Genomic DNA, 20,036 nt, shown 5'->3' on the forward strand with positions numbered 1-20,036 from the left:
TTTATGCTCAGAGTACTCACCGACCCACAACTGGGACAAGTACCATGGATACGGCTGAAACTTTGGATATTCCCAGGAACACATTGTAGCCACTGTAACAAAGAAAATTTTTAAATTACTTTCTCTTGATATCCTCCATTAAATCAGTCACAGATTGTTTGGCTCAATGATCAATGTTCTTTTTTTTCACTACTTAAACTAGAGTGTATGCACATATCGAAGATATTAATAAAATTTTTTAAAAAAATAGTCATATCATTTACAAATGAAGGGTACAGAAAAAGAACGATCAGAGTCGAGGAAAGTTATTTTTTTGTTATTGGTACCATTGGATTCATCACTATGTAAGGCATAACCACGTGCAGGCAATCCAGAGAATAAACGAACGTAGTCCGTGTTATGCGCTGGAAACGATTTTGTGCACAGAGAAGTATCGATAAGAGTCAACCTCAAACAGCGAATAAACACACAGAGTCAGGATATTGCCTAGCCTGCCCCTGCATACTGCACGTGGCGTCATAGCTTGCCAGTTGAAACTCGTTCTGAGGTTGTGAATTGAAAAGTCATTGTTTAGAGACCGTGTTCATTAATCTGTTTATACACAGTTTTGTAAAAGTTCACAGAGATGAGTGCAGGCTCAAGTGTTGGTGAACAGTGAAATGTCAGTTATATAAGTGGTTCTTCCAAAAAGAAAGGTAAATATGGCAGTATCTTAGTGCATCTAAAAAGTTAAGAGACACAACGCATGAAACAGGCAATGGTTGTAAGCGTTATGAATGTTTTAAAAATGTTTCAGAACGTGAGCGAGATGCCCTCATTAGGGATTTTAATGCACTTGAGAGATAGAAATTCTCAAAACGCTTTCTTACCAGGTTTGATCAGTGTAAATGCAGTTAAACAAAGGCGACCTAGGCAGGATGAACAGAATGCCCATTTAAACAGTTTCTCCTACATTTACAAGGTACGAATTTCCCGAGGTGAAGAACTTGCTGAGATTCCGGTTTGTTTTAAAGGCTTTTTGTCTATATTCGGTGTAACACGCCGTTGGCTTCATACAATTAAAACATCATTATCAAGGACTGGAAGAGCTCCAGTGGATCAAAGGGGAAAACATGAGAATCGAGGGGGAATAAATTACCTCAGCCAACTAATGAGGCAATGAACAATTTTCTCAAATCTCTGAAAGGGCGTAAAGCACACTACAGTCTTAGTGACACACAGAAGGTATACCTGCCTGAGGATTTAACTGTCAAAAAGCTTTTGGGAATGTTTCTTCAAAGTAACCCTAGTATTCAAATTTCATACCAAAAATTTAGAGACATTTTGTAACGCATTACAACTTTTCCTTTGGGTACCCATGTTCCGACACCTGTGGCACCTGTGATGTTCTAAAGGCACAAGAAGTTAATATAGAAAAAGCCAAAAGTAACTCTGCAGATCCAGAGAAAATTGAGGAATTTGATTAACAAATGAAAACCCTTCACAATGAGATGCAGCTTCATAAGAGCAACGCTGACTGGTTTTACCGTGTGAAAATTTTGAAAATTTCATGTTTAATCACGTTTTAATCTTCAAAACTGTCAATTCACTCTCTTTTAACATACTTTGGTGCATTATCGTTGTTTTAGATGTTATTGTATAATGTTTTACGAAATCATTTTTCAACATTTTAACCTATAATTTATAAGTATATGTATTATTTTTAAGATTGATATAGGCTGATGATGCCCGTAAGGAGGGTGAAACATGTACCTTTGACTTTTAAGTATTATGTATAAAATAAATTAAAAAAAAGTAAGAAAAAAAATTTGACCATATGAAATAGTGGATCATATTGTATTGTATTGAACAGGTGGACTTATAATATTGTAATAATACTTGAGACACACATCATGTTGTCGGAACTGAGAAGAACCACCCACAGGAAAGGGACAGCCATTACTAGAGGTATGAAATTTTATGTCACTCTTCACTTCTTCATCACTCGGAACTTCTCAGAGAATAAAAAGTAATATTAAAATTTTTTCCTTTTCAGACACAAAAATCAAGATCTCTTCTAAAACAGTCGTAAGAAAGAAAGAAAACATGGACATTCAAGGAAAATTTAACATATAAATTATAATATATATGTAGTTCAATTCTCAGTTTATAACTGCTATCATTAACATAATAACAGAAATTATTGCTAGTATTTTGAGTGATCTACAATCTCTATACCAAGTGATACAGAGAAAGAACGATCAGAGTAAATGGAGAGGGGTAGATTTTAAAAAAAATTGTACTGTATGAACTTCCAATAATGATGTGTTTTACTAAAAGCTTATCACCAACAAGTTCACACACCCAACGAAATGTTTAAAACTGTGATATATTCAAAACTACAATCATAAAAACGTTTCAAAATTTAAAAATGTTCTCCCTGAAAATGTGATTTCCCTGATGGTGGTGGTGATTATTGTTTTAAGAGGAAGTACGACTGGGCAACCATCCTCTATATAACACTAATCAGAGGGAAAAATGGAATGGGGTCCGACACTTCGAAAAATGAAGGTATCGGCCAAAGGAAGACAAGGGCCACGAAGGGCGTGAAAATGAAAGACTCTCTAAGCCTCCATACGTAATACCGTCGGGGTCGGAAAAGAACAAGTGTTGACCAAGGGAGGTCAGATAGGATAGATGAATGTGAGGAGCCTGGCACAAGTAAGTGGAAGCAATGCCAGGACTCAGCTAAGGGCCCCGTGGTCGCCAACCCACGCTCCAAAGTTCAGAGCCCTTGGGGCCCCTTTTAGTTGCATCTTACAACAGGCAAGGGATACCGTGGGTGTTATTCTACCGCCCCCACCCACAGGGGGATGGTTTCCCTGACTCTGTGCGTTCTTTCTCTGTACCCTTCAAATGCGAGATACAGGAATCACAATCATCCTAAAAATTGACATCTTCTGATGATGCATCCTGAACTTGAATTTGTGCACAGCCTTCTTGGCCTAGGTTGTAGATTATTTTTCAAAAATTCCTTACGCAATGTGGCCACCACTTACCGGATGGTTTTGAACAGTAATTCAATATGCAACATTCAATGGTTTCGAGCACTCAGAAAACAGGAAGTGCAATGAACAGAACTTGGCATCTATTAATTTGCAATTGGCAACTCTATACTCATCATGACAGAAGTTACGGAAATATCTCCCATGAGCTTTAGGCAATGAAAAGATAAGAAAACTAATGATAAAATTTCAATTACTGTTTGGAAATGAACACCTTTCAATTCATGAAATATATTTATTTTGTACAAGCTTATTTGTTGGTGTTCTCCATACACTTGTTCTAGAAAACTTCCAACTGTCTTTTAAGTATTTAAGGAGAATTTTCAAGACAGAACACTATGCTGTAAAAATTTCCTATCTTTAGCAGTAACATTAGGATATTTCCTTCAAAACCGTCTGCAGTATTTGCCCAAATTCATTCTGACATACATACATACATACATACATACATACATACATACATACATAAATACATACATACATACATACATACATACATACATTATCATTATATAGGCTAATGTTATGCCTTGCAGCATTCGGTCTGCAAGCCTCTGTGAATTTACTAAACGTCGCCACAATCCTTTATTTGCAACTAGTGCTGTGGCCTCATTTAGTTCTATACCTCTTATCTTTAAATTGTCAGAAATTGAGTCTAACCATCATCGTCTCCCTCTACTTCCCTTACCCTCCATAACAGAGTCCATTATTCTCCTGGGTAACCTATTCTCCTCCATTCGCCTCACATGAACCCCTCACCGAAGCTGGTTTATGCGTACAGCTTTATCCATGGAGTTCATTCCTAAATTAGCCTTTATATCCTCATTATGAGTACCCTCCTGCCATTGTTCCCACTTGTTTGTACCAGTAATCATTCTCACTACTTTCATGTCTGTTACTTCTAACTTATGAATAAGATATCCTGAGTCCACCCAGCTTTCGCTCCCGTAAAGCAAAGTTGGTCTGAAAACAGACCGATGTAAAGATAGTTTCATCTGGGAGCTGACTTCCTTCTTACAGAATACTGTTGATTGCAACGGCGAGCTCACTGCATTAGCTTTACGACACCTTGATTCAATCTCACTTACTATATTACCATCCTGGGGGAACACACAACCTAAATACTTGAAATTATCGACCTGTTCTAGCTCTGTATCACAAATCTGACATTCAATTCCGTTGAATTTCTTACCTACTGACATCAATTTAGTCTTCGAGAGGGTAATTTTCATACCATACTCATTGCACTTATTTTCAAGTTCCAAGATATTAGACTGCAGGCTTTCAGCACAATCTGCCATTAAGACCAAGTCGTCAGCATAGGCCAGACTGCTTACTACATTTCCACCTAACTGAATCCCTCCCTGGCATTTTATACCTTTCAGCAGATGATCCATGTAGACTACAAACAGCAAAGGTGAAAGATTACAGCCTTGTCTAACACCTGTAAGTACCCTGAACCAAGAACTCATTCTACCATCAATTCTCACTGAAGCCCAATTGTCAACATAAATGCCTTTGATTGATTTTAATAATCTACATTTAATTCCATAGTCCTCAAGTATGGTGAACATCTTTTCCCTCGGTACCCTGTCATATGCTTTCTCTAGATCTACGAAACATGAACACAACTGCCTATTCCTCTTGTAGCATTTTTCAATTACTTGACGCATACTGAAATTTTTTTTCTTTGCTAGTTGCTTTACGTCGCACCGACTCAGATAGGTCTTATGGCGACGATGGGACAGGATAGGGCTAGGAGTGGGAAGGAATCGGCCGTGGCCTTAATTAAGGTACAGCCCCAGCATTTGCCTGGTGTGAAAATGGGAAACCACAGAAAACCATTTTCAGGGCTGCCGATAGTGGGGTTCGAACCTACTATCTCCCGAATACTGGATACTGGCCGCAATTAAGCGACTGCAGCTATCGAGCTCGGTGACGCATACTGAAAATCTGTTCATGACAGCCCCTCTGTGGTCTGAAACGACACTGGTTTTCATCAAACTTCCTCTCAACGACTGATCGTACCCTCCCTTCCAAGATGCCAGTGAATACTTTGTCTGGTACACTAATCAATTAGATACCTCATTAGTTGTTGCAATCCTTCCTGTTCCCTTGTTTATAGACAGGTGCAATTACTGCTTTTGTCCAATCTGAAGGTACCTTACCAACTCTCCATTCTAATCTTACTACTCTGTGAAACCATTTCATCCCTGCCTTCCCATTATACTTCACCATTTCAGGTCTAATTTCATCTATTCCTTCTGCTTTATGACAGTGGAGTTTCTTTACCATCCTTTCCACTTCCTCAAGCATAATATCACCAACATCATTTTCCTCCTCCCCATGAGCTTGGCTGTTCGCAATACCACCAGAAAGATTTCCTTTTATGTTGAGAAGATGTTCAAAATATTCTCTCCACCTCTCCGGTGATTCCCTGGGATCTATTACGAGTTCACCTGAATTACTCAAAACACTGTCCATTTCCTTTTTCCCTCCCTTCCTAAGATTCTTTATTACTGTCCAGAGAGGTTTCCCTGCTGCTTGACCTAGCCTTTCCAAGTTTTTACCAAAGTCTTCCCATGACTTATATTTGGATTCAACAACTATTTATTTCGCTCTGTTTCTTTCATCTACGTACAAATCCCTGTCTGCCTCGGCCCTTGTTTGGAGCCATTTCTGATAAGCCTTCTTTTTACATTTACAAGCTGCTTTCACTTCATCATTCCACCAAGATGTTCGCCTTTTCTCATCTTTACACAGAGTTGTTCCTAGGCATTCCCTTGCTGTTTCTACTACAGCATCCCTGTATGCCACCTATTTACTTTCTATATCCTGAACCTGCTTACTGTCTACTTTCAAAAATCTCACTAATCATATCCATGTACTTCTGTCTAATTTCCTTGTCCTGGAAATTTTCTACTCTTATTCATTTGCAGAGAGATTTCACTTTCACTACCCTAGGCCTAGAGATATTTAGTTCACTGCAGATCAGATAGTGGTCTGTATCATTGAAAAATCCCCAGAAAACTCGTGAATTCCTAACAGATTTCCTGAATTCGAAGTCGGTTAAGATACAGTCTACCGGGCGAGTTGGCCATGCGGTTAGAGGCGCACGGCTGTGAGCTTGCATCCGGGAGATAGTGGGTTCGAATCCCACTGTCGGCAGCCCTGAAGATGGTTTTCCGTGGTTTCCCATTTTCACACCAGGCAAATGCTGGGGCTGTACCTTAATTAAGACCACGGCCGCTTCCTTCCAACTCCTAGGCCTTTCTTATCCCATCGTCGCTATAAGACTTATCTGTGTCGGAGCGATATAAAGCCACTAGCCAGCCAAGATATAGTCTATTATGGATCTGGTACCCCTAGCTTCCCATGTGTAGCAGTGAATAGCCTTATGCTTGAAGAATGTCTGCTAAACCCATACTAGCACAGAAGTCCAGCAAGCACTTCCCATTCCCATTAGCTTCCATATCTTCCCCACATTTACCAATCACCCTTTCATATCCTTCAGTTCTATTTCCAACTCTTGAAATCGCCCATTAGCACTATTCTATCCTTGCTGTTGACCCTGACCACGATGTCACTCAATACTTCATAAAACTTGTCAACTTCATCCTCATCAGCACGCTCACATGGTGAATACACTGAGACAAATCTTGTCCTAATTCCTCCAACGGACAAATCTACCCACATCATTCGCTCATTTACGTGCCTAACAGAAACTATGTTGCATGCAATGGTATTCCTAATAAACAGCCCTACCCCAGACTCTGCCCTTCCCTTTCTAACACCCATCAAGTACACTTTATAATCTCCTATCTCTTCCTCGTTATCTCCCATTGCCTGAATAGCACTTACTCCTAGCACACTGAAATGCATCCTTTTAGCTGACTCAGCCAGTTCTACTTTCTTTCTTCCATAACCCCATTAATATTGATAGTTCGCCAAGTTGTTTAAGGTGACCCTTGCCTGTCAAATGGGAGTGGGAGTCTGTTACTCCCATAGGTCCGAGGCTTGCTTAAAATGTTCTGAGCTTGGTAAATTCATGAAGCAGGATGCTACCCTACTTACACATAGTCCAAGTGAGGATGTCTCCTCTAATGGGTTATGGACCACTGGTGGATTGTATAGTCCTAGCCGCCTGAGCACAAGGAGGGCCATGACTCAGAATATGTCCGAGATGCCCACTCCCATTCCATAGCAACTGATATCCCGACTCTCAGGAACCATTACTAGGCCACTCAGCCGTTGCCCATGGTTCACAAACTAGGACATGACTACAGTAACCCACACCATGAACCATGATATGTCATGAAAAAAAATATCTTTGTTCTAATGTGTAGCTAATTCTGACTGTATTAGTATTATATGAAAATGGAACCAAGAAACATTTCACTGTTGTCAGCAAACCAGATTCAATTAGCTTGCTAACTTGTGGATATTAGAGCACCTTTATGGCATGAGAGAAACAAAACAGAGCAATGCGAGGGAAACAAAACAGAGCAAGAAACTGAGCAGTTGATGGGAAGGCTGGAAAAGTTGATGAGGGAAGTAACTAACTGTGGAAGACCTTTCGATTGCAGTGTCATGCTGACTGGGAACAGTTCCATGTTAAATATGGCAAAATATGGAAAAACTATGTACAAATATTTTCCACAAAAACAGATGTCCTCATCTTCATTGTGCTTTAAGAATGTTGATCATGTTTGGCTCTACATACATATATGTGAGCAACTATCTTCAATTTTGAACACATGCAAACCAAAGCAGAGAAGCCACTTATCAAATGATAATTTGAAATGTACCTTGAGAATTATTCACACACTGGCTCTACACATTAAAAAACTGGTCAATGAAGAAACCACAAGCCATCTACCTACTTCACTCTTCACATGGTCTTGGTTGTGATGTCATTTATCACCTTGAAAATCACCATGCCCAGAGTGATCCTGTATGTTCCAACAAGTGATGATTGGATCAGTGAAAATGTTTCTCTACTTCCCTCCCCTTTTCCTATGTCGAACTGTGTTATTTAAACCCAGCGGTACGACATTACACTGAGTGGCATTCCAACAGCCTGAGAGGGGTGAGGTTAAGCTGGCATAATTCTCCGAGTGAATTCTGGAGTTTCCCATGCCAGCACCTGAACTTCATATTTTTGCTGTCCATGAGGTGTGGAGGTGCGGAGACTATTGTGAACTCTCTTAATTTTCAATATGAGGGGGCTGGGTAAAAGTTTTCATTCCATACCTGGACAGAGTACAGTGTGCCTCCTATATGGGTACACCATCTCTTAGGTGAAGGAGATTTGTGTTGGTGATGTGATTTACAAAGAAGGTGAGGTGGCCTATAAAGGAAGTGTCTCAGCCTTTGCGTTAGTGCACAAGAATGGAAAATCACTGAAAACCATTCCCACGACAGCTGATAGTTGGAAACAATGTTTTCATTTCCCCCTTAAGGGAAAGGCAGGCCTCCTAGACGGTGACGCCATGACGCCATCTCTCAGGCCAGGACATTTGTAGCGGAGATAAGAGGGTTGGCGGTCCTAGCCTATAAAGGAACTGTCCCGGCATTTGCCTTAGTGCAGGAGAACAAAATACCATGGAAATCCTCTAGCATTACAAGCTTTCTCTTTGAAGCACTCGAAATGAATTGAGTCGCGCCACTTCTTGACGTAGTGAGAGTAACTAGGTTAGTTTCACACTGCTGGGAAGCTACACATCTTTCAGTTTCAGGTTTCTTCGAAAGTCGTTTGTAGTGATTGCCACAGAATCTACGTTTACCATACACTCTTTTGGAGTGCCCCATTGTTAACAAAACGAGTTTATTGAACATCACTAACTTATAACGAAATAACACCGAGAGAACGCCAGGGAGTAAAGAATACAGGGAGATGCCTTGGAGCTCTGAGAGTGAAGCCCAGTGACAGTGGTCTACATAGGGGGAGTGGTCGTAAATAGGTGCGAGAACGCATGCTCTTTTTTTGGTAGTCAAATCTATCACGGCGGGAATTGTAATTGTAATTGCAGGAATTTTCAGATGCAAGCACTGTACAACACGCTAAAATGTAAAAGAGATACTAATATTTAGTTGTTGTAGCTCTTACAATGTTGTGTTGTGCCTACGGTTGCAAGAATCGGAAATCCAAAAATATTCCTGGAATAACATTTCACACGTAAGATTCTAAGTATGGCTTTCTAATATGTAGTACAGTACATTATACTACCTTCATTGTATTTCAAAGTCTCAGAAGCACCGTCCACTTTTTGTAAGAATTTTTAGGTTAGACTTGTTGTTTATTGTCAATTTTTCCTGAGGTTTCCTGTTCATGAAGAAAGGAGAGCAGAGTGGATTAAGGCCATTAAAAGGGAAAATTGGATACCTTCTCCTTACACCAGAATATGTTCAGCACATTTCAAACCGGAATTGTTTGAACGGTCCATGAGGAAATTTGTTTTGAAGGTGAATGCACTACCTACTATTTTTGAAGCGTTCCCTTCTTACCTACAGAATTAGAGCACTCGAGGCCTAGGGAGTTTTTCATTTTCACGCCCTTCGTGGCCCTTGTCTTCCTTTGGCCGATACCTTCATTTTTCAAATTGTTGGATCCCTTCCATTTTTACTCCTAATTAGTGTTAATAGAGGATCATTGCCCAGTTGTACTTCCTGTACGGTAGAATAAGGCTCACAGTATCCCCTGCCTGCCGTAAAAGTCCCTGGGGAGGTGGGGATAGTAAGACAACACCCACAGTATCCCCTGCTTTTCGTAAGAGGCGACTGAAAGGGGCCCCAGAAGCTCTCAGTTTGGGAGCATGGGTTGGCAACCACAGGGCCCTTAGCTGAGTCCTGGCATTCCTTCCACTTACTTTTGCCAGGCTAATTTTAATCTATCATGTCCGACCTCTGATGGACAACTCTTGTTCTTTTCCGACTCCGAGGCTATAAGAGGATTACATAAAATCAGCTTCATGGTCCGTATCGCACTTCAATAGATTCACAATTAAGTATTTATTTTCCACCTATCGACTAGGTGGAAAATAAATACTTAATTGTGAAGCTATAAGAGGATTCGAGGCCTTCATGGCCCTTGTCTTTCTTTGGCCGATATCTTCATTTCTCTCTGATTAGTGTTAACAGAGGAGGTTACCTGGTTGTATTTCCTCTTAAAACAATAATCACCACCACATGTTGTAAGAGGCGATTAAGGGCCTAAGGGTTTCTTAACTGCGGAGTGTGGGTTGGTGTCCAAGGGGTCCTTAGCTGAGTCCTTCATTGTTTCCATTTGTGTCAGAGGATGGTTTACTTGATGGTTTTACTTTCTATTAAAACAATAATCACCACCACCACCACTCCAATACATGTAGCAAGCAATGTTGCTAAGCCCAGTTTGGTGATTTATTGCGCATTCCGCTAAAGCATTCAGATTGCGGTATGCTGTTATTAATAGCCTACCCCTAATCTTTACTGATATCTGGTGAAGATTTGCATCTACTGTTTTTAATATACTGGGTTTATAGTACCGATAGTCAACTAGCGAGAGGGTAGATTTAAGGCTGCAGGTCATGAGAAACTCTTTCTTAGAGCTTAGTAAAAAAAACAAGCATTAATATGTCTGTTTGCCAGAAAATTTTGTTACAGTTAATCCCCGTGTTATTTTGAAACTATTCTACTTAATTGAGCGAATTGAAGTTTCCCTACTCCCGAGAAATGTCTTAGTTTGTATATATCCACAACATAAGAACTGCCATGTTTTGGTAACCGTTGGCTTCAATGGAGTAGTGTAGCGGGCAGCTTCCTGTATTCTTTACTCCCTGGAGAACACAGTCGACAACTTCACTATAAACAAAAGCACACCGAGAGGCGGGAAAACAAATGAAAATCGTAAATGCATACACAGGTTAGTCAACGTGACAAACAGAAGAATCTCCCAAGTTAACAAACTTTCCCGCTTTCAGTTACATGAAGTAGAACAAGAAATATTCCCGGAATACAAAAAGAGTTCAAAAATAATAAAGGTGTTCTTTAATCCACCTATTCAATACTTTAATTTCCACTTATAGTGGTTACATAAACAGACTATCAGTTAAATGGGACTTGGATATTAGGCCTACTTCCAGCAAAACAGATAACTCTGCCCCTTTGTCAGCCTCAACACAGTTGACTCCACCCATCCTCTCCTCCCTTCCATGCTGCCCCATTCCTTCCCCTCCGAGTTCACTACCGCCTCTGCAGCACAGTTATAATACGAGACTCAGAGCTAACAGAAGGGTGGCTACCAACGCAACAGTACATAGCAAATGACAGCTTTCAACAAACATGTAAGTCCTCATCTGTTCCTAACAACATAAACAGAATTCTCTCCTTGCATTCAACTTCTTAATCCTTCCTTTCCTTCTCTTACAGCGAACATTTTCCAGTATCTACTGACATTTCCTGACAAGGTCTCAGGCAATAATATTGCCTACTGGTGCTAAGGGCCCCTTCTGCAATAATTCTACTAATGCTTCAATTTCACCTTATGCTCACGATTTCATCAGCGGCCTTGAACATGTTGTATTTATGACATTCATTTTTGTGCTTGTGTTTCACGCCCTCACGTCGTTGGCATTATGTCATTGTCAGTTTGGTATTCCACTAACAATTTTAAATGAACCATTTTAATTTTAAAATTTTAACGGAATAAGTTGTAGTCTCTGACAAAATAGTTTATGGTTTAAACATTGACAGTGTTTCCATTAACATGTTTGTATAATGTATCATTTTTCACATTTTTATGTACTGAATTTTAGTAGCTGTTACTAACATCAAAGATGTCCCTGGAATAATGAGAGTCAGTGATAATATCTACATCAAGAGAGTCAAAAGTGTAAAGTACCTTGGGGAATGGTTCTCAGGGACCTCAGCGAAACAATGGCTCTTGAACACAGGAAATTCAAACTAGATAAGGCTTACCATGCCTATAGAAAACTATATGCTTCAAAAAATCTGTTGATGAATATCAAACTAAGACACTACAATGCAGTAAGAGCCCTCGAGGTACAAGAAAGAAAGTTCCGAGACGGATAATGGGACCAAGAATTTTACCTGATGGAAACCGATGGTATCAACCAAATCGTGAACTATATAAACACCAAGAAAATCTCATAGATGCCATCAGAAGAAGGCGACTGGCTTTTTACGGACACCTATCCAGAATTGACTCAAATAGGTTATCCCATAGAATCTTCAAGGCTGCTAACAAGGGCAAAGCTACTGGATTCGTGTGGATGAAGCAAGTGGAGAAGGACCTTTCGGAACTCCATATAAATCAAAATGACATAGCTGATCGGAGTAACTATCACACAACTCTTAAAACTAAATCCTTTGTAACATCCCTCACAGAAGTTACCCACAGACCAAAAGACGAGACCAGGAAATGGTCTGAGGAACGTAAGATTGAATTTAGCTGGAAAATGAAGGACTACTGGGCCATCAGAAAAGCTTGAGGTACCAACAAGAAAACCGCTGCCAAACCGCTAAGAACACCAATTGTGGCAAACAACGATGATGACATCAAGAAACAGCTAAAACACAAGCACCGTGGTCCATAGATGGCCCTAATGAAATTTAAAAAAATAAGGTGTACTGTTGAACATTGTTTTTAGACTGAAGATGCCCTAAATTGAGGGCGAAACATGTCCCATTTAACTGATAGTCTGTTTATGTAACCATTGTGCCGTAATTCAACCGGCAGGACGACCCAAAGGAGAGCGGTCCAGGGATCTGGATATAAATGTAAGGTCCAACCCAGAGGTTTAATGTCAAGACCCAATTCCAAACAGCTTGACAACATTTATTCACAGACAATGGAAAACAAACAAATTCGGAAGCGCTTAGAAATCAACATAACTAAAGGAGGGTTTTGACCCGTTTCCATTTCTCATCCTCGTAAAACATGAGGAATTCTTCTCCTTCTATAAATGGTCTAACATAACGTAACATGCGCGCCTTGGTACAAAATAAATGTCTGACTTATCACTACAGCGCTGCAACGTATACAGCTCACCAGTTACAAGGTAAAGAAAAATGTTCTAACAGTGAAGACACAATGAATAGCTCTTTCGGGCACAATGACACGCATACTTCCTAAACTACACGTCCAGAACATTCTGGCACCTTTCTCTCATTTTCGTGAGCTTTTTCCTCATGATACAAGAAACATACAACATTTTAAGCCGTCCCTTATCAAATTACAACCAGATGCATGGCGTTACAAGTTCCTAGTTTCAAGTTCCTCCCATCATCCTACCAACACATAGCAAGCCAGTAGATCTTACCTCCCATGCCCCCCTTACGGTCCTTGGTTCAACGAAAGAGTAGTGCTCTACTCCAAGAGCAGCAGGTAAGTGAGAGGGGGAAGGACTCACTACCAACGTCAGCACGCCCCCTCTCTCGGAGAAGCTGGGAGGGGATAAGCGGTCGCCGGCAGGGCATGACAGATACGACAAAAGAGCGCAGAGGGGCGCTCCAGAACGGAATGAAATTCCTTGCCCATGGAGCCATAAGTGAGGAACAGGGAGAGACACATTTATTACATAATATCAATGCCTAGGACATACAGAAATACGCACAATTAATAGTAGTAAATTTCAATGAGCTCACTAGGAGCACTGCACAGGTATCAAGTCCTTTAAGGCGGGAGGAGACCAAACACACGGTTCAACCATTATAAGTGGAAATTAAAGTACTGAATAGGTGAAAGAACGCCTTTATCATTTTTGAACTGTAAATTTTCAATACGGACCAAAAATGAGATTTATAACATAACATGTAATACAAAAAGAGGGTGTGTCATTTCATGTAATTGACGTATGCATGGTTACATTCAATTATCAATAAAGACCTCAATTATGTTTTCTATACCTATGTGTTATATATTGGTGTAATCGGGAAATAAGAGAATTTTTTGAACCTTAAAACAATTCTATTTTTGGTCATTCCACACTACCTGGTTCCCTTAAAGGAAGATAATTATCATATCTAATATAGATAAGAAACTGATCCAGTTTGAGTGAGAATAGAAACACTCCGAGCACATCTCATCAAGATGAATCACCCCAAAAGTCTACTGCGGTTCAAATTTTCGGTGCTCGCAGTAAAGTATTAAGGCCTACCTTGCATGCTAAGGCATGTAAGGCTATACACCAGAAAGCAAATAACACAACCCTAAACTCTTTTATTTTTAACGGCTCATCACTGCTGCCAACTTGAGCTGTTACGTATTGAAATCATGAGACATAACCATCAACAAGCTAACGTCAATATATCAATAATGAAGGTTCCTTTACCTAAGTAAATGATCAATCAAGATATTCATAATTAAGTCGGTTTCCAAGCTCAGAGAGGAATTAAGGAAATAAACTTTCTCACCGTCAGTCAATTTAATGTTATATATTTCTGCTTTCATTCTGATACACACATTTCTATAACCGTATTCTTCAGTGTTTGCCTGGTGTAAATTATTCAGTTCCCTTCTTGAAATCTGCTATTACTTGTTGGACTGAAGTGAAACTGTGCTATAATATTACACACAAGCAAATATATTACATGTACTTATGCTGTAAGTCAATAAGAATACACAAAGGCTAAGTCTGCAAACTGTAACAAATTCGTGACAAGACAAGGTTAGGTTGATAATGAACTTTCCTTCCATTTGAACTGAACTTGATCTTTATAGAGGAGGTAAAATTGTTTTCCTTGTTGAAGGAGTTCTTGCAGATTTTTCTTGCTTCTTATACACTCTAGTTGCATTCTACACATAAGAAGAAATGGACGAAAAAAGACCGTATTAATAAAATGCTGTGTTTATTATTTCATACCAATTAAGTTATTAAATGCATTATTCAGAAAACAGATTTAATCCTACCAAAAAGGAAAATATGCTTTACTTATACCAGCAAATATAATACTAGTGATTTTCACAATATGGCAGTGGTAATACATAAATCTCGCAAGTCAAGAAAAAAACAACTATACAGTGCCAATGTGCAAGATTAACAGTAAATGTAAGACACCATATCAGCAAGTAGGGTCCCTAAACAGTATGGTTAGTGACAGTGAATCGAACCCAACAGTTAGAAAATATCTATAAATCACTACCTTCAGTATTAACAGCGTAAGGTAACAGAAGTCACCTTTGTTGACTTAATAGCTGCTTATGACATCAACCACAGAAAGTTGCTGAGGAAAATTTACCAGCTCATCTCTTATTGGCATTCTCCTGCAAGTCTCTCTCCATGGTAAGAAGAGCAGATGGCGCATACAAAAGAACGGTTTACCTCAAGGCTGTGTGCTAGCCCCTGTGTTCTTTAATATTTACACGAATGATCATCCCATAACGGAACATACCAGGCTTTTCATCTATGCTGACGATACTGCAGTGGCTGCCCAAGGAAAGACATTTGAAAAGGTGGAGGGAAAGTTGACTTCTGCACTAGATACTCTTGGCTCTGACTATGAAGGCAATCATCTAAAGCCAAATCCCAACAAGACTCAGGTGTGCGCATTTCACTTAAGGAATAGAGAAGTTTGGTGGGAACTGGACATTACATGGCAAGGCAAATGACATGAACATTGTCCAACACCTGTGTATCTAGGTTTTACTCTTGACCGAACAGTGTCCTTCAAGAAACATTGCCACAACACCAGGCTGAAAGTTAGTTCACGGAACAATATTTTGAGAAAGCTCACAGCCACCACCTGGGGAGCAAGCCCTCGCGTCCTGAGAACCTCTGCTCTTGATTTGTGCGTGTCTGCTGCAGAGTAAGCTTCACCTGTGTGGAGTGCATTCACTCACACCAAACAGGTTGACAATGCAATCAACGAGACCGCAGGAATCTTGTCGGGATGTCTGTAGCCAATTCCAGTTGACAATACCCGATTGTTGGAATAGCTCTCCCCACTATCAGAAGGGCTGTTGCTGATGATGCAGAGAGGACGAAGCAGACTAATGATTCTCGCCATCCACTGCATGATCACCAGGCTGTAGTCTGTTGACTGAAGTCGAGAAAGAGCTTCATCACCAGGACTCAACCACTGGTAGGAACATCGGAGTCTAACCGCATCACCAGGTGGAAGAGCATGCTGCCGTCTGATTCCCCTGCAAAGGAAGACCTAGCTCCATGAAATGACCTGCCCTACCCTATTTGGAGATCAGTTAATCGTGTGCAAGTATGTAACACAAGATCCGAAACATCTGCTCATCTGTCCTCTACTAGAACAACCCTGTACTACACAGGAACTGATCGAGTCAAACAACAAGGCCATCGGAGTTGCTACATTTTGGAATTGCTGACCGGACATGGAATGATGAAGATGATGATGATGATGATGATTAACAGGAGAGAAAGAGTAAGATATACACTTAGTGTATACGCTTACATGGCAGGGAGTATAGAAACAGCCGGCCAGCAAAAAGTTCGGTCTCTCCTGAAGTATCTATAATGGCACAAAAACGGTGAACACTATGCACAGTTTTACCAAGGCTTTTGTAGGCAGGCACAACAGGGGTGGATCAAAGAGCGGCCCAATTAGGCATATGATTGCATCAGCCCAGGCCAATAAGAGAGGAGAATGTCATAGTACTTCATTGATAAACTGAAAATAGTAGAACGTTAGGCAGAACATGAATTTTCAGTTTAGTTCTAGCACGCAAACACACACATAATAGGTCTAAAATAGTTCAGGGCACATGATTTTAATCACACTGCCAGACTATCTGGATGACTGCAAGCAAGGTCACATTGGAGATTTCCATTCAATATAGTAGTCACCGGGAAAGGCCGAAGGTTCCACAGATGGAGGAGAATAATGAATCCAGGTAATTAGAGAAAGTCTCTCATAGAGCACTGGCACTGCCGACGGCTGCAAATAGCCTACGCAGTGGCCTCCACGGTATGCACTAGCCATGCGTCTTGGTGGGTGTGCTATTTACCAACTGATGAGCCCAACTTAGCACACTGGGGCGAAACGCTGGCAACCAGGAATGAGTTAGCTGGAAAATTTATAATGTCCATTAATGGACCATTTATATTGGTATTAATGACGAACTAAGGTAAGGTGAATGGCCATTACAATATAGAGACTCTTTTTCCCTCTCTGCTACATTATATAAGACTGTATGTTGAAGATATCAGCAGGGCATTTATAAGTTTCAAGTAAAGAAGGATAAAAAGTTGATTTGCAAGGAAGAATTGAAAATACTCAATTAATACTAGTAAAATACCTCCAATAAGCAGCTTGCATGGAATGGACTGCCACAGCGTACATTTTTACAAACTTCACTTGGTAACTCTCCTTCCAATTGCACACTGTAGCAAATGACACATTCACCCTCATATACAAGCTGATCCTTCTTTTGTGATAGAGAATCTGGACGAACTGGAAATGTGGCCACACTCAAAACACATTTGAGGTTCTCCACCAAACTGCAAGTATCTTGCCATTCCTGTAACAATTGGACAGGTCTCCTTCAAGATAAGTTTAAATAATATACATTTTCAGAAAGCAGATCTGCATATGTGATACATACAACACAGAAGTACCACTGCTCTATTTAAGATCAACAATAACCCTAAAATGAAATAAACTGCAACAAGGTGGCCTTGTATTTACAGAAAACATGTTAAAAGGATGACACAGAAAAGCACATGCAATGACAAAAAAATATGGCTTCCAATTGACGACTGAGTTCCCTGAATTTTATTAAGTAGATGCAATGTTTACACAAGGTCAGGACCTGTGGGCAGATAAGCTTGGCAGAGAGTACACGAAAGTAAGGAAGATCAGGAAGGGGTATGGATGGACTGAATGAGGACTTTAGAATGCAGATGTTCATGAAAAGAGATTTTGAGAAATTACTTTCAAGTAAACTTTTACTTTGATAATATTTTAGAAAGATGTATTTATCAACAGAGAAACATTTCTTTCTACATTCAAAAGAATTTCAGTTGTCAACCCCAATTTAAACATCAGGAAAATTACATCACCAAAAGCTAGTTAAAAATCAATAAATCTACTGAAGTTTCTCAACTGTTAATATTCAGCTTGGGTTGTAAGAACTTCCTGAGTTAAAAAAAAAAGAAAAAGAAAAAAGGTAGCTATTCAAAAACAAATATGGAACTTCCTTATCATAATGTAAATAATACCTTCGTCGTAACTCCTCAGGCTAAAGCAAAACGTTTGCAGTAAAGACAGTTATATGCTGATGAGCAATTGAATTAGAGATAACTACCAATTTGATAAAATGACTCTCTGGTCATCCCAGTAAAAGTAATGGTACAGCATGGCATGTGACTGTATCGTCAATTTTACAGTTTGCTTTACGCCACACCAACGCACATAGATCTTATGGTGATGATTGGAAAGAAAAGGGCTAGGAGTGGGAAGGAAGCAGTCATAAGCTTAATTAAGGTACAGCCCCAGCATTTGCCTGGTGTGAAAATGGGAAACCAGGGCTGCCTACAGACAAAGGCGGATATTGGAATACAGAAAAGGATAATTTTTACATCAATCCAGAGTAAATCACTAAACCATTACCTAAAGGACCAATCAGTAGGAGAAAGCTGTTGCACACCATGGCAAAATTTTATGATCCACTCGAACTGTTATCTATCAAATCCCTTGCTGTAAACTGCTGTAAACACCAAGATACATGGAGCAGGAGAATCAATTGGAACAAGTTGCTACCTCCTGATCTTGGAGCTCTATGGAACACTTGGGCATCCGCATCACCCTCTCTGTCAGGGATACAAATTCCATGATGGCTAACTACTTCAACAGAGTGCAGGTCTCAGATCCACGTATTATGTGATGCCTCAGAAAGGGCATGTGGGGCAGTTTCGTACATTTGCACAAACACAGAGAGTAACTTCCGTCCGTCCATCATTATATAGGCTACTGTTATGCCTTTCAAAATTCAGTCTGCAAGCCTCTGTGAATTTACTAAACGTCGCCACAATCCTCTATTTGAAACTAGTGCTGTGGCCTCATTTTGTTCTATACCTGTTATCTTTACATCATTAGAAATTGAGTCTAACCATCATCGTCTTGGTCTCCCTCTACTTCCCTTACCCTCCATAACAGAGTCCATTATTCTCCTAGGTAACCTATCCTCCTCCATTCGCCTCACATGAACCCACCACCGAAGCTGGTTTATGCGTACAGCTTCATCCATTGAGTTCATTTCTAAATTAGCCTTTATCTCCTCATTCTGAGTACCCTCCTGCCATTGTTCCCACTTGTTTGTACCAGCAATCATTCTCACTACTTTCATGTCTGTTACTTCTAACTTATGAATAAGATATCCTGAGTCCACCCAGCTTTCGCTCCCATAAAGCAAAGTTGGTCTGAAAACAGACCGATGTAAAGATAGTTTCGTCTGGGAGCTGACTTCCTTCTTCAGAATATTGTTGATCACAACAGCGAGCTCACTGCATTAGCTTTACGACACCTTGATTCAATTTCACTTACTATATTACCATCCTGGGAGAACACACAACCTAAATACTTGAAATTATCGACCTGTTCTAGCTTTGTATCACCAATCTGACATTCAATTCTGTTGAATTTCTTACCTACTGACATCAATTTAGTCTTTGAAAGGCTAATTTTCATACCATATTCATTGCACCTAATTTCAAGTTCCAAGATATTAGACTGCAGGCTTTCAGCACAATCTGCCATTAAGACCAAGTCGTCAGCATAGGCCAGACTGCTTACTACATTTCCACCTAACTGAATCCCTCCCTGGCATTTTATACCTTTCAGCAGATGATCCATGTAGACTACAAACAGCAAAGGTGAAAGATTACAGCCTTGTCTAACACCTGTAAGTACCCTGAACCAAGAACTCATTCTACCATCAATTCTCACTGAAGCCCAATTGTCAACATAAATGCCTTTGATTGATTTTAATAATCTACCTTTAATTCCATAGTCCTCAAGTATGGT

At 40.0% G+C, this 20,036-nt stretch overlaps 1 protein-coding gene across 3 annotated transcripts in view; it reads right to left on the reverse strand.

Moving 5' to 3' along the window:
* LOC136856869 (E3 ubiquitin-protein ligase FANCL) overlaps positions 1–20,036 on the reverse strand; it is a 180,323-nt gene that overhangs the window by 2,460 nt on the left and 157,827 nt on the right. For 2 of the 3 annotated variants that reach the window (XM_067135076.2, XM_067135073.2), the window contains 2 exons: positions 17,311–17,532; positions 21–92 (listed from right to left, as the gene is read on the reverse strand). In XM_067135076.2, the coding sequence (XP_066991177.2) occupies positions 21–92; positions 17,311–17,532 (294 nt within the window). Of the gene's footprint in view, positions 1–20; positions 93–14,561; positions 14,839–17,310; positions 17,533–20,036 lie in introns of those variants that run through there. The other variant, XM_067135074.2, reaches the window with a different exon arrangement.

Source organism: Anabrus simplex, chromosome 1, assembly GCF_040414725.1.
Source record: "Anabrus simplex isolate iqAnaSimp1 chromosome 1, ASM4041472v1, whole genome shotgun sequence".
Lineage (NCBI taxonomy): Eukaryota > Metazoa > Arthropoda > Insecta > Orthoptera > Tettigoniidae > Anabrus > Anabrus simplex.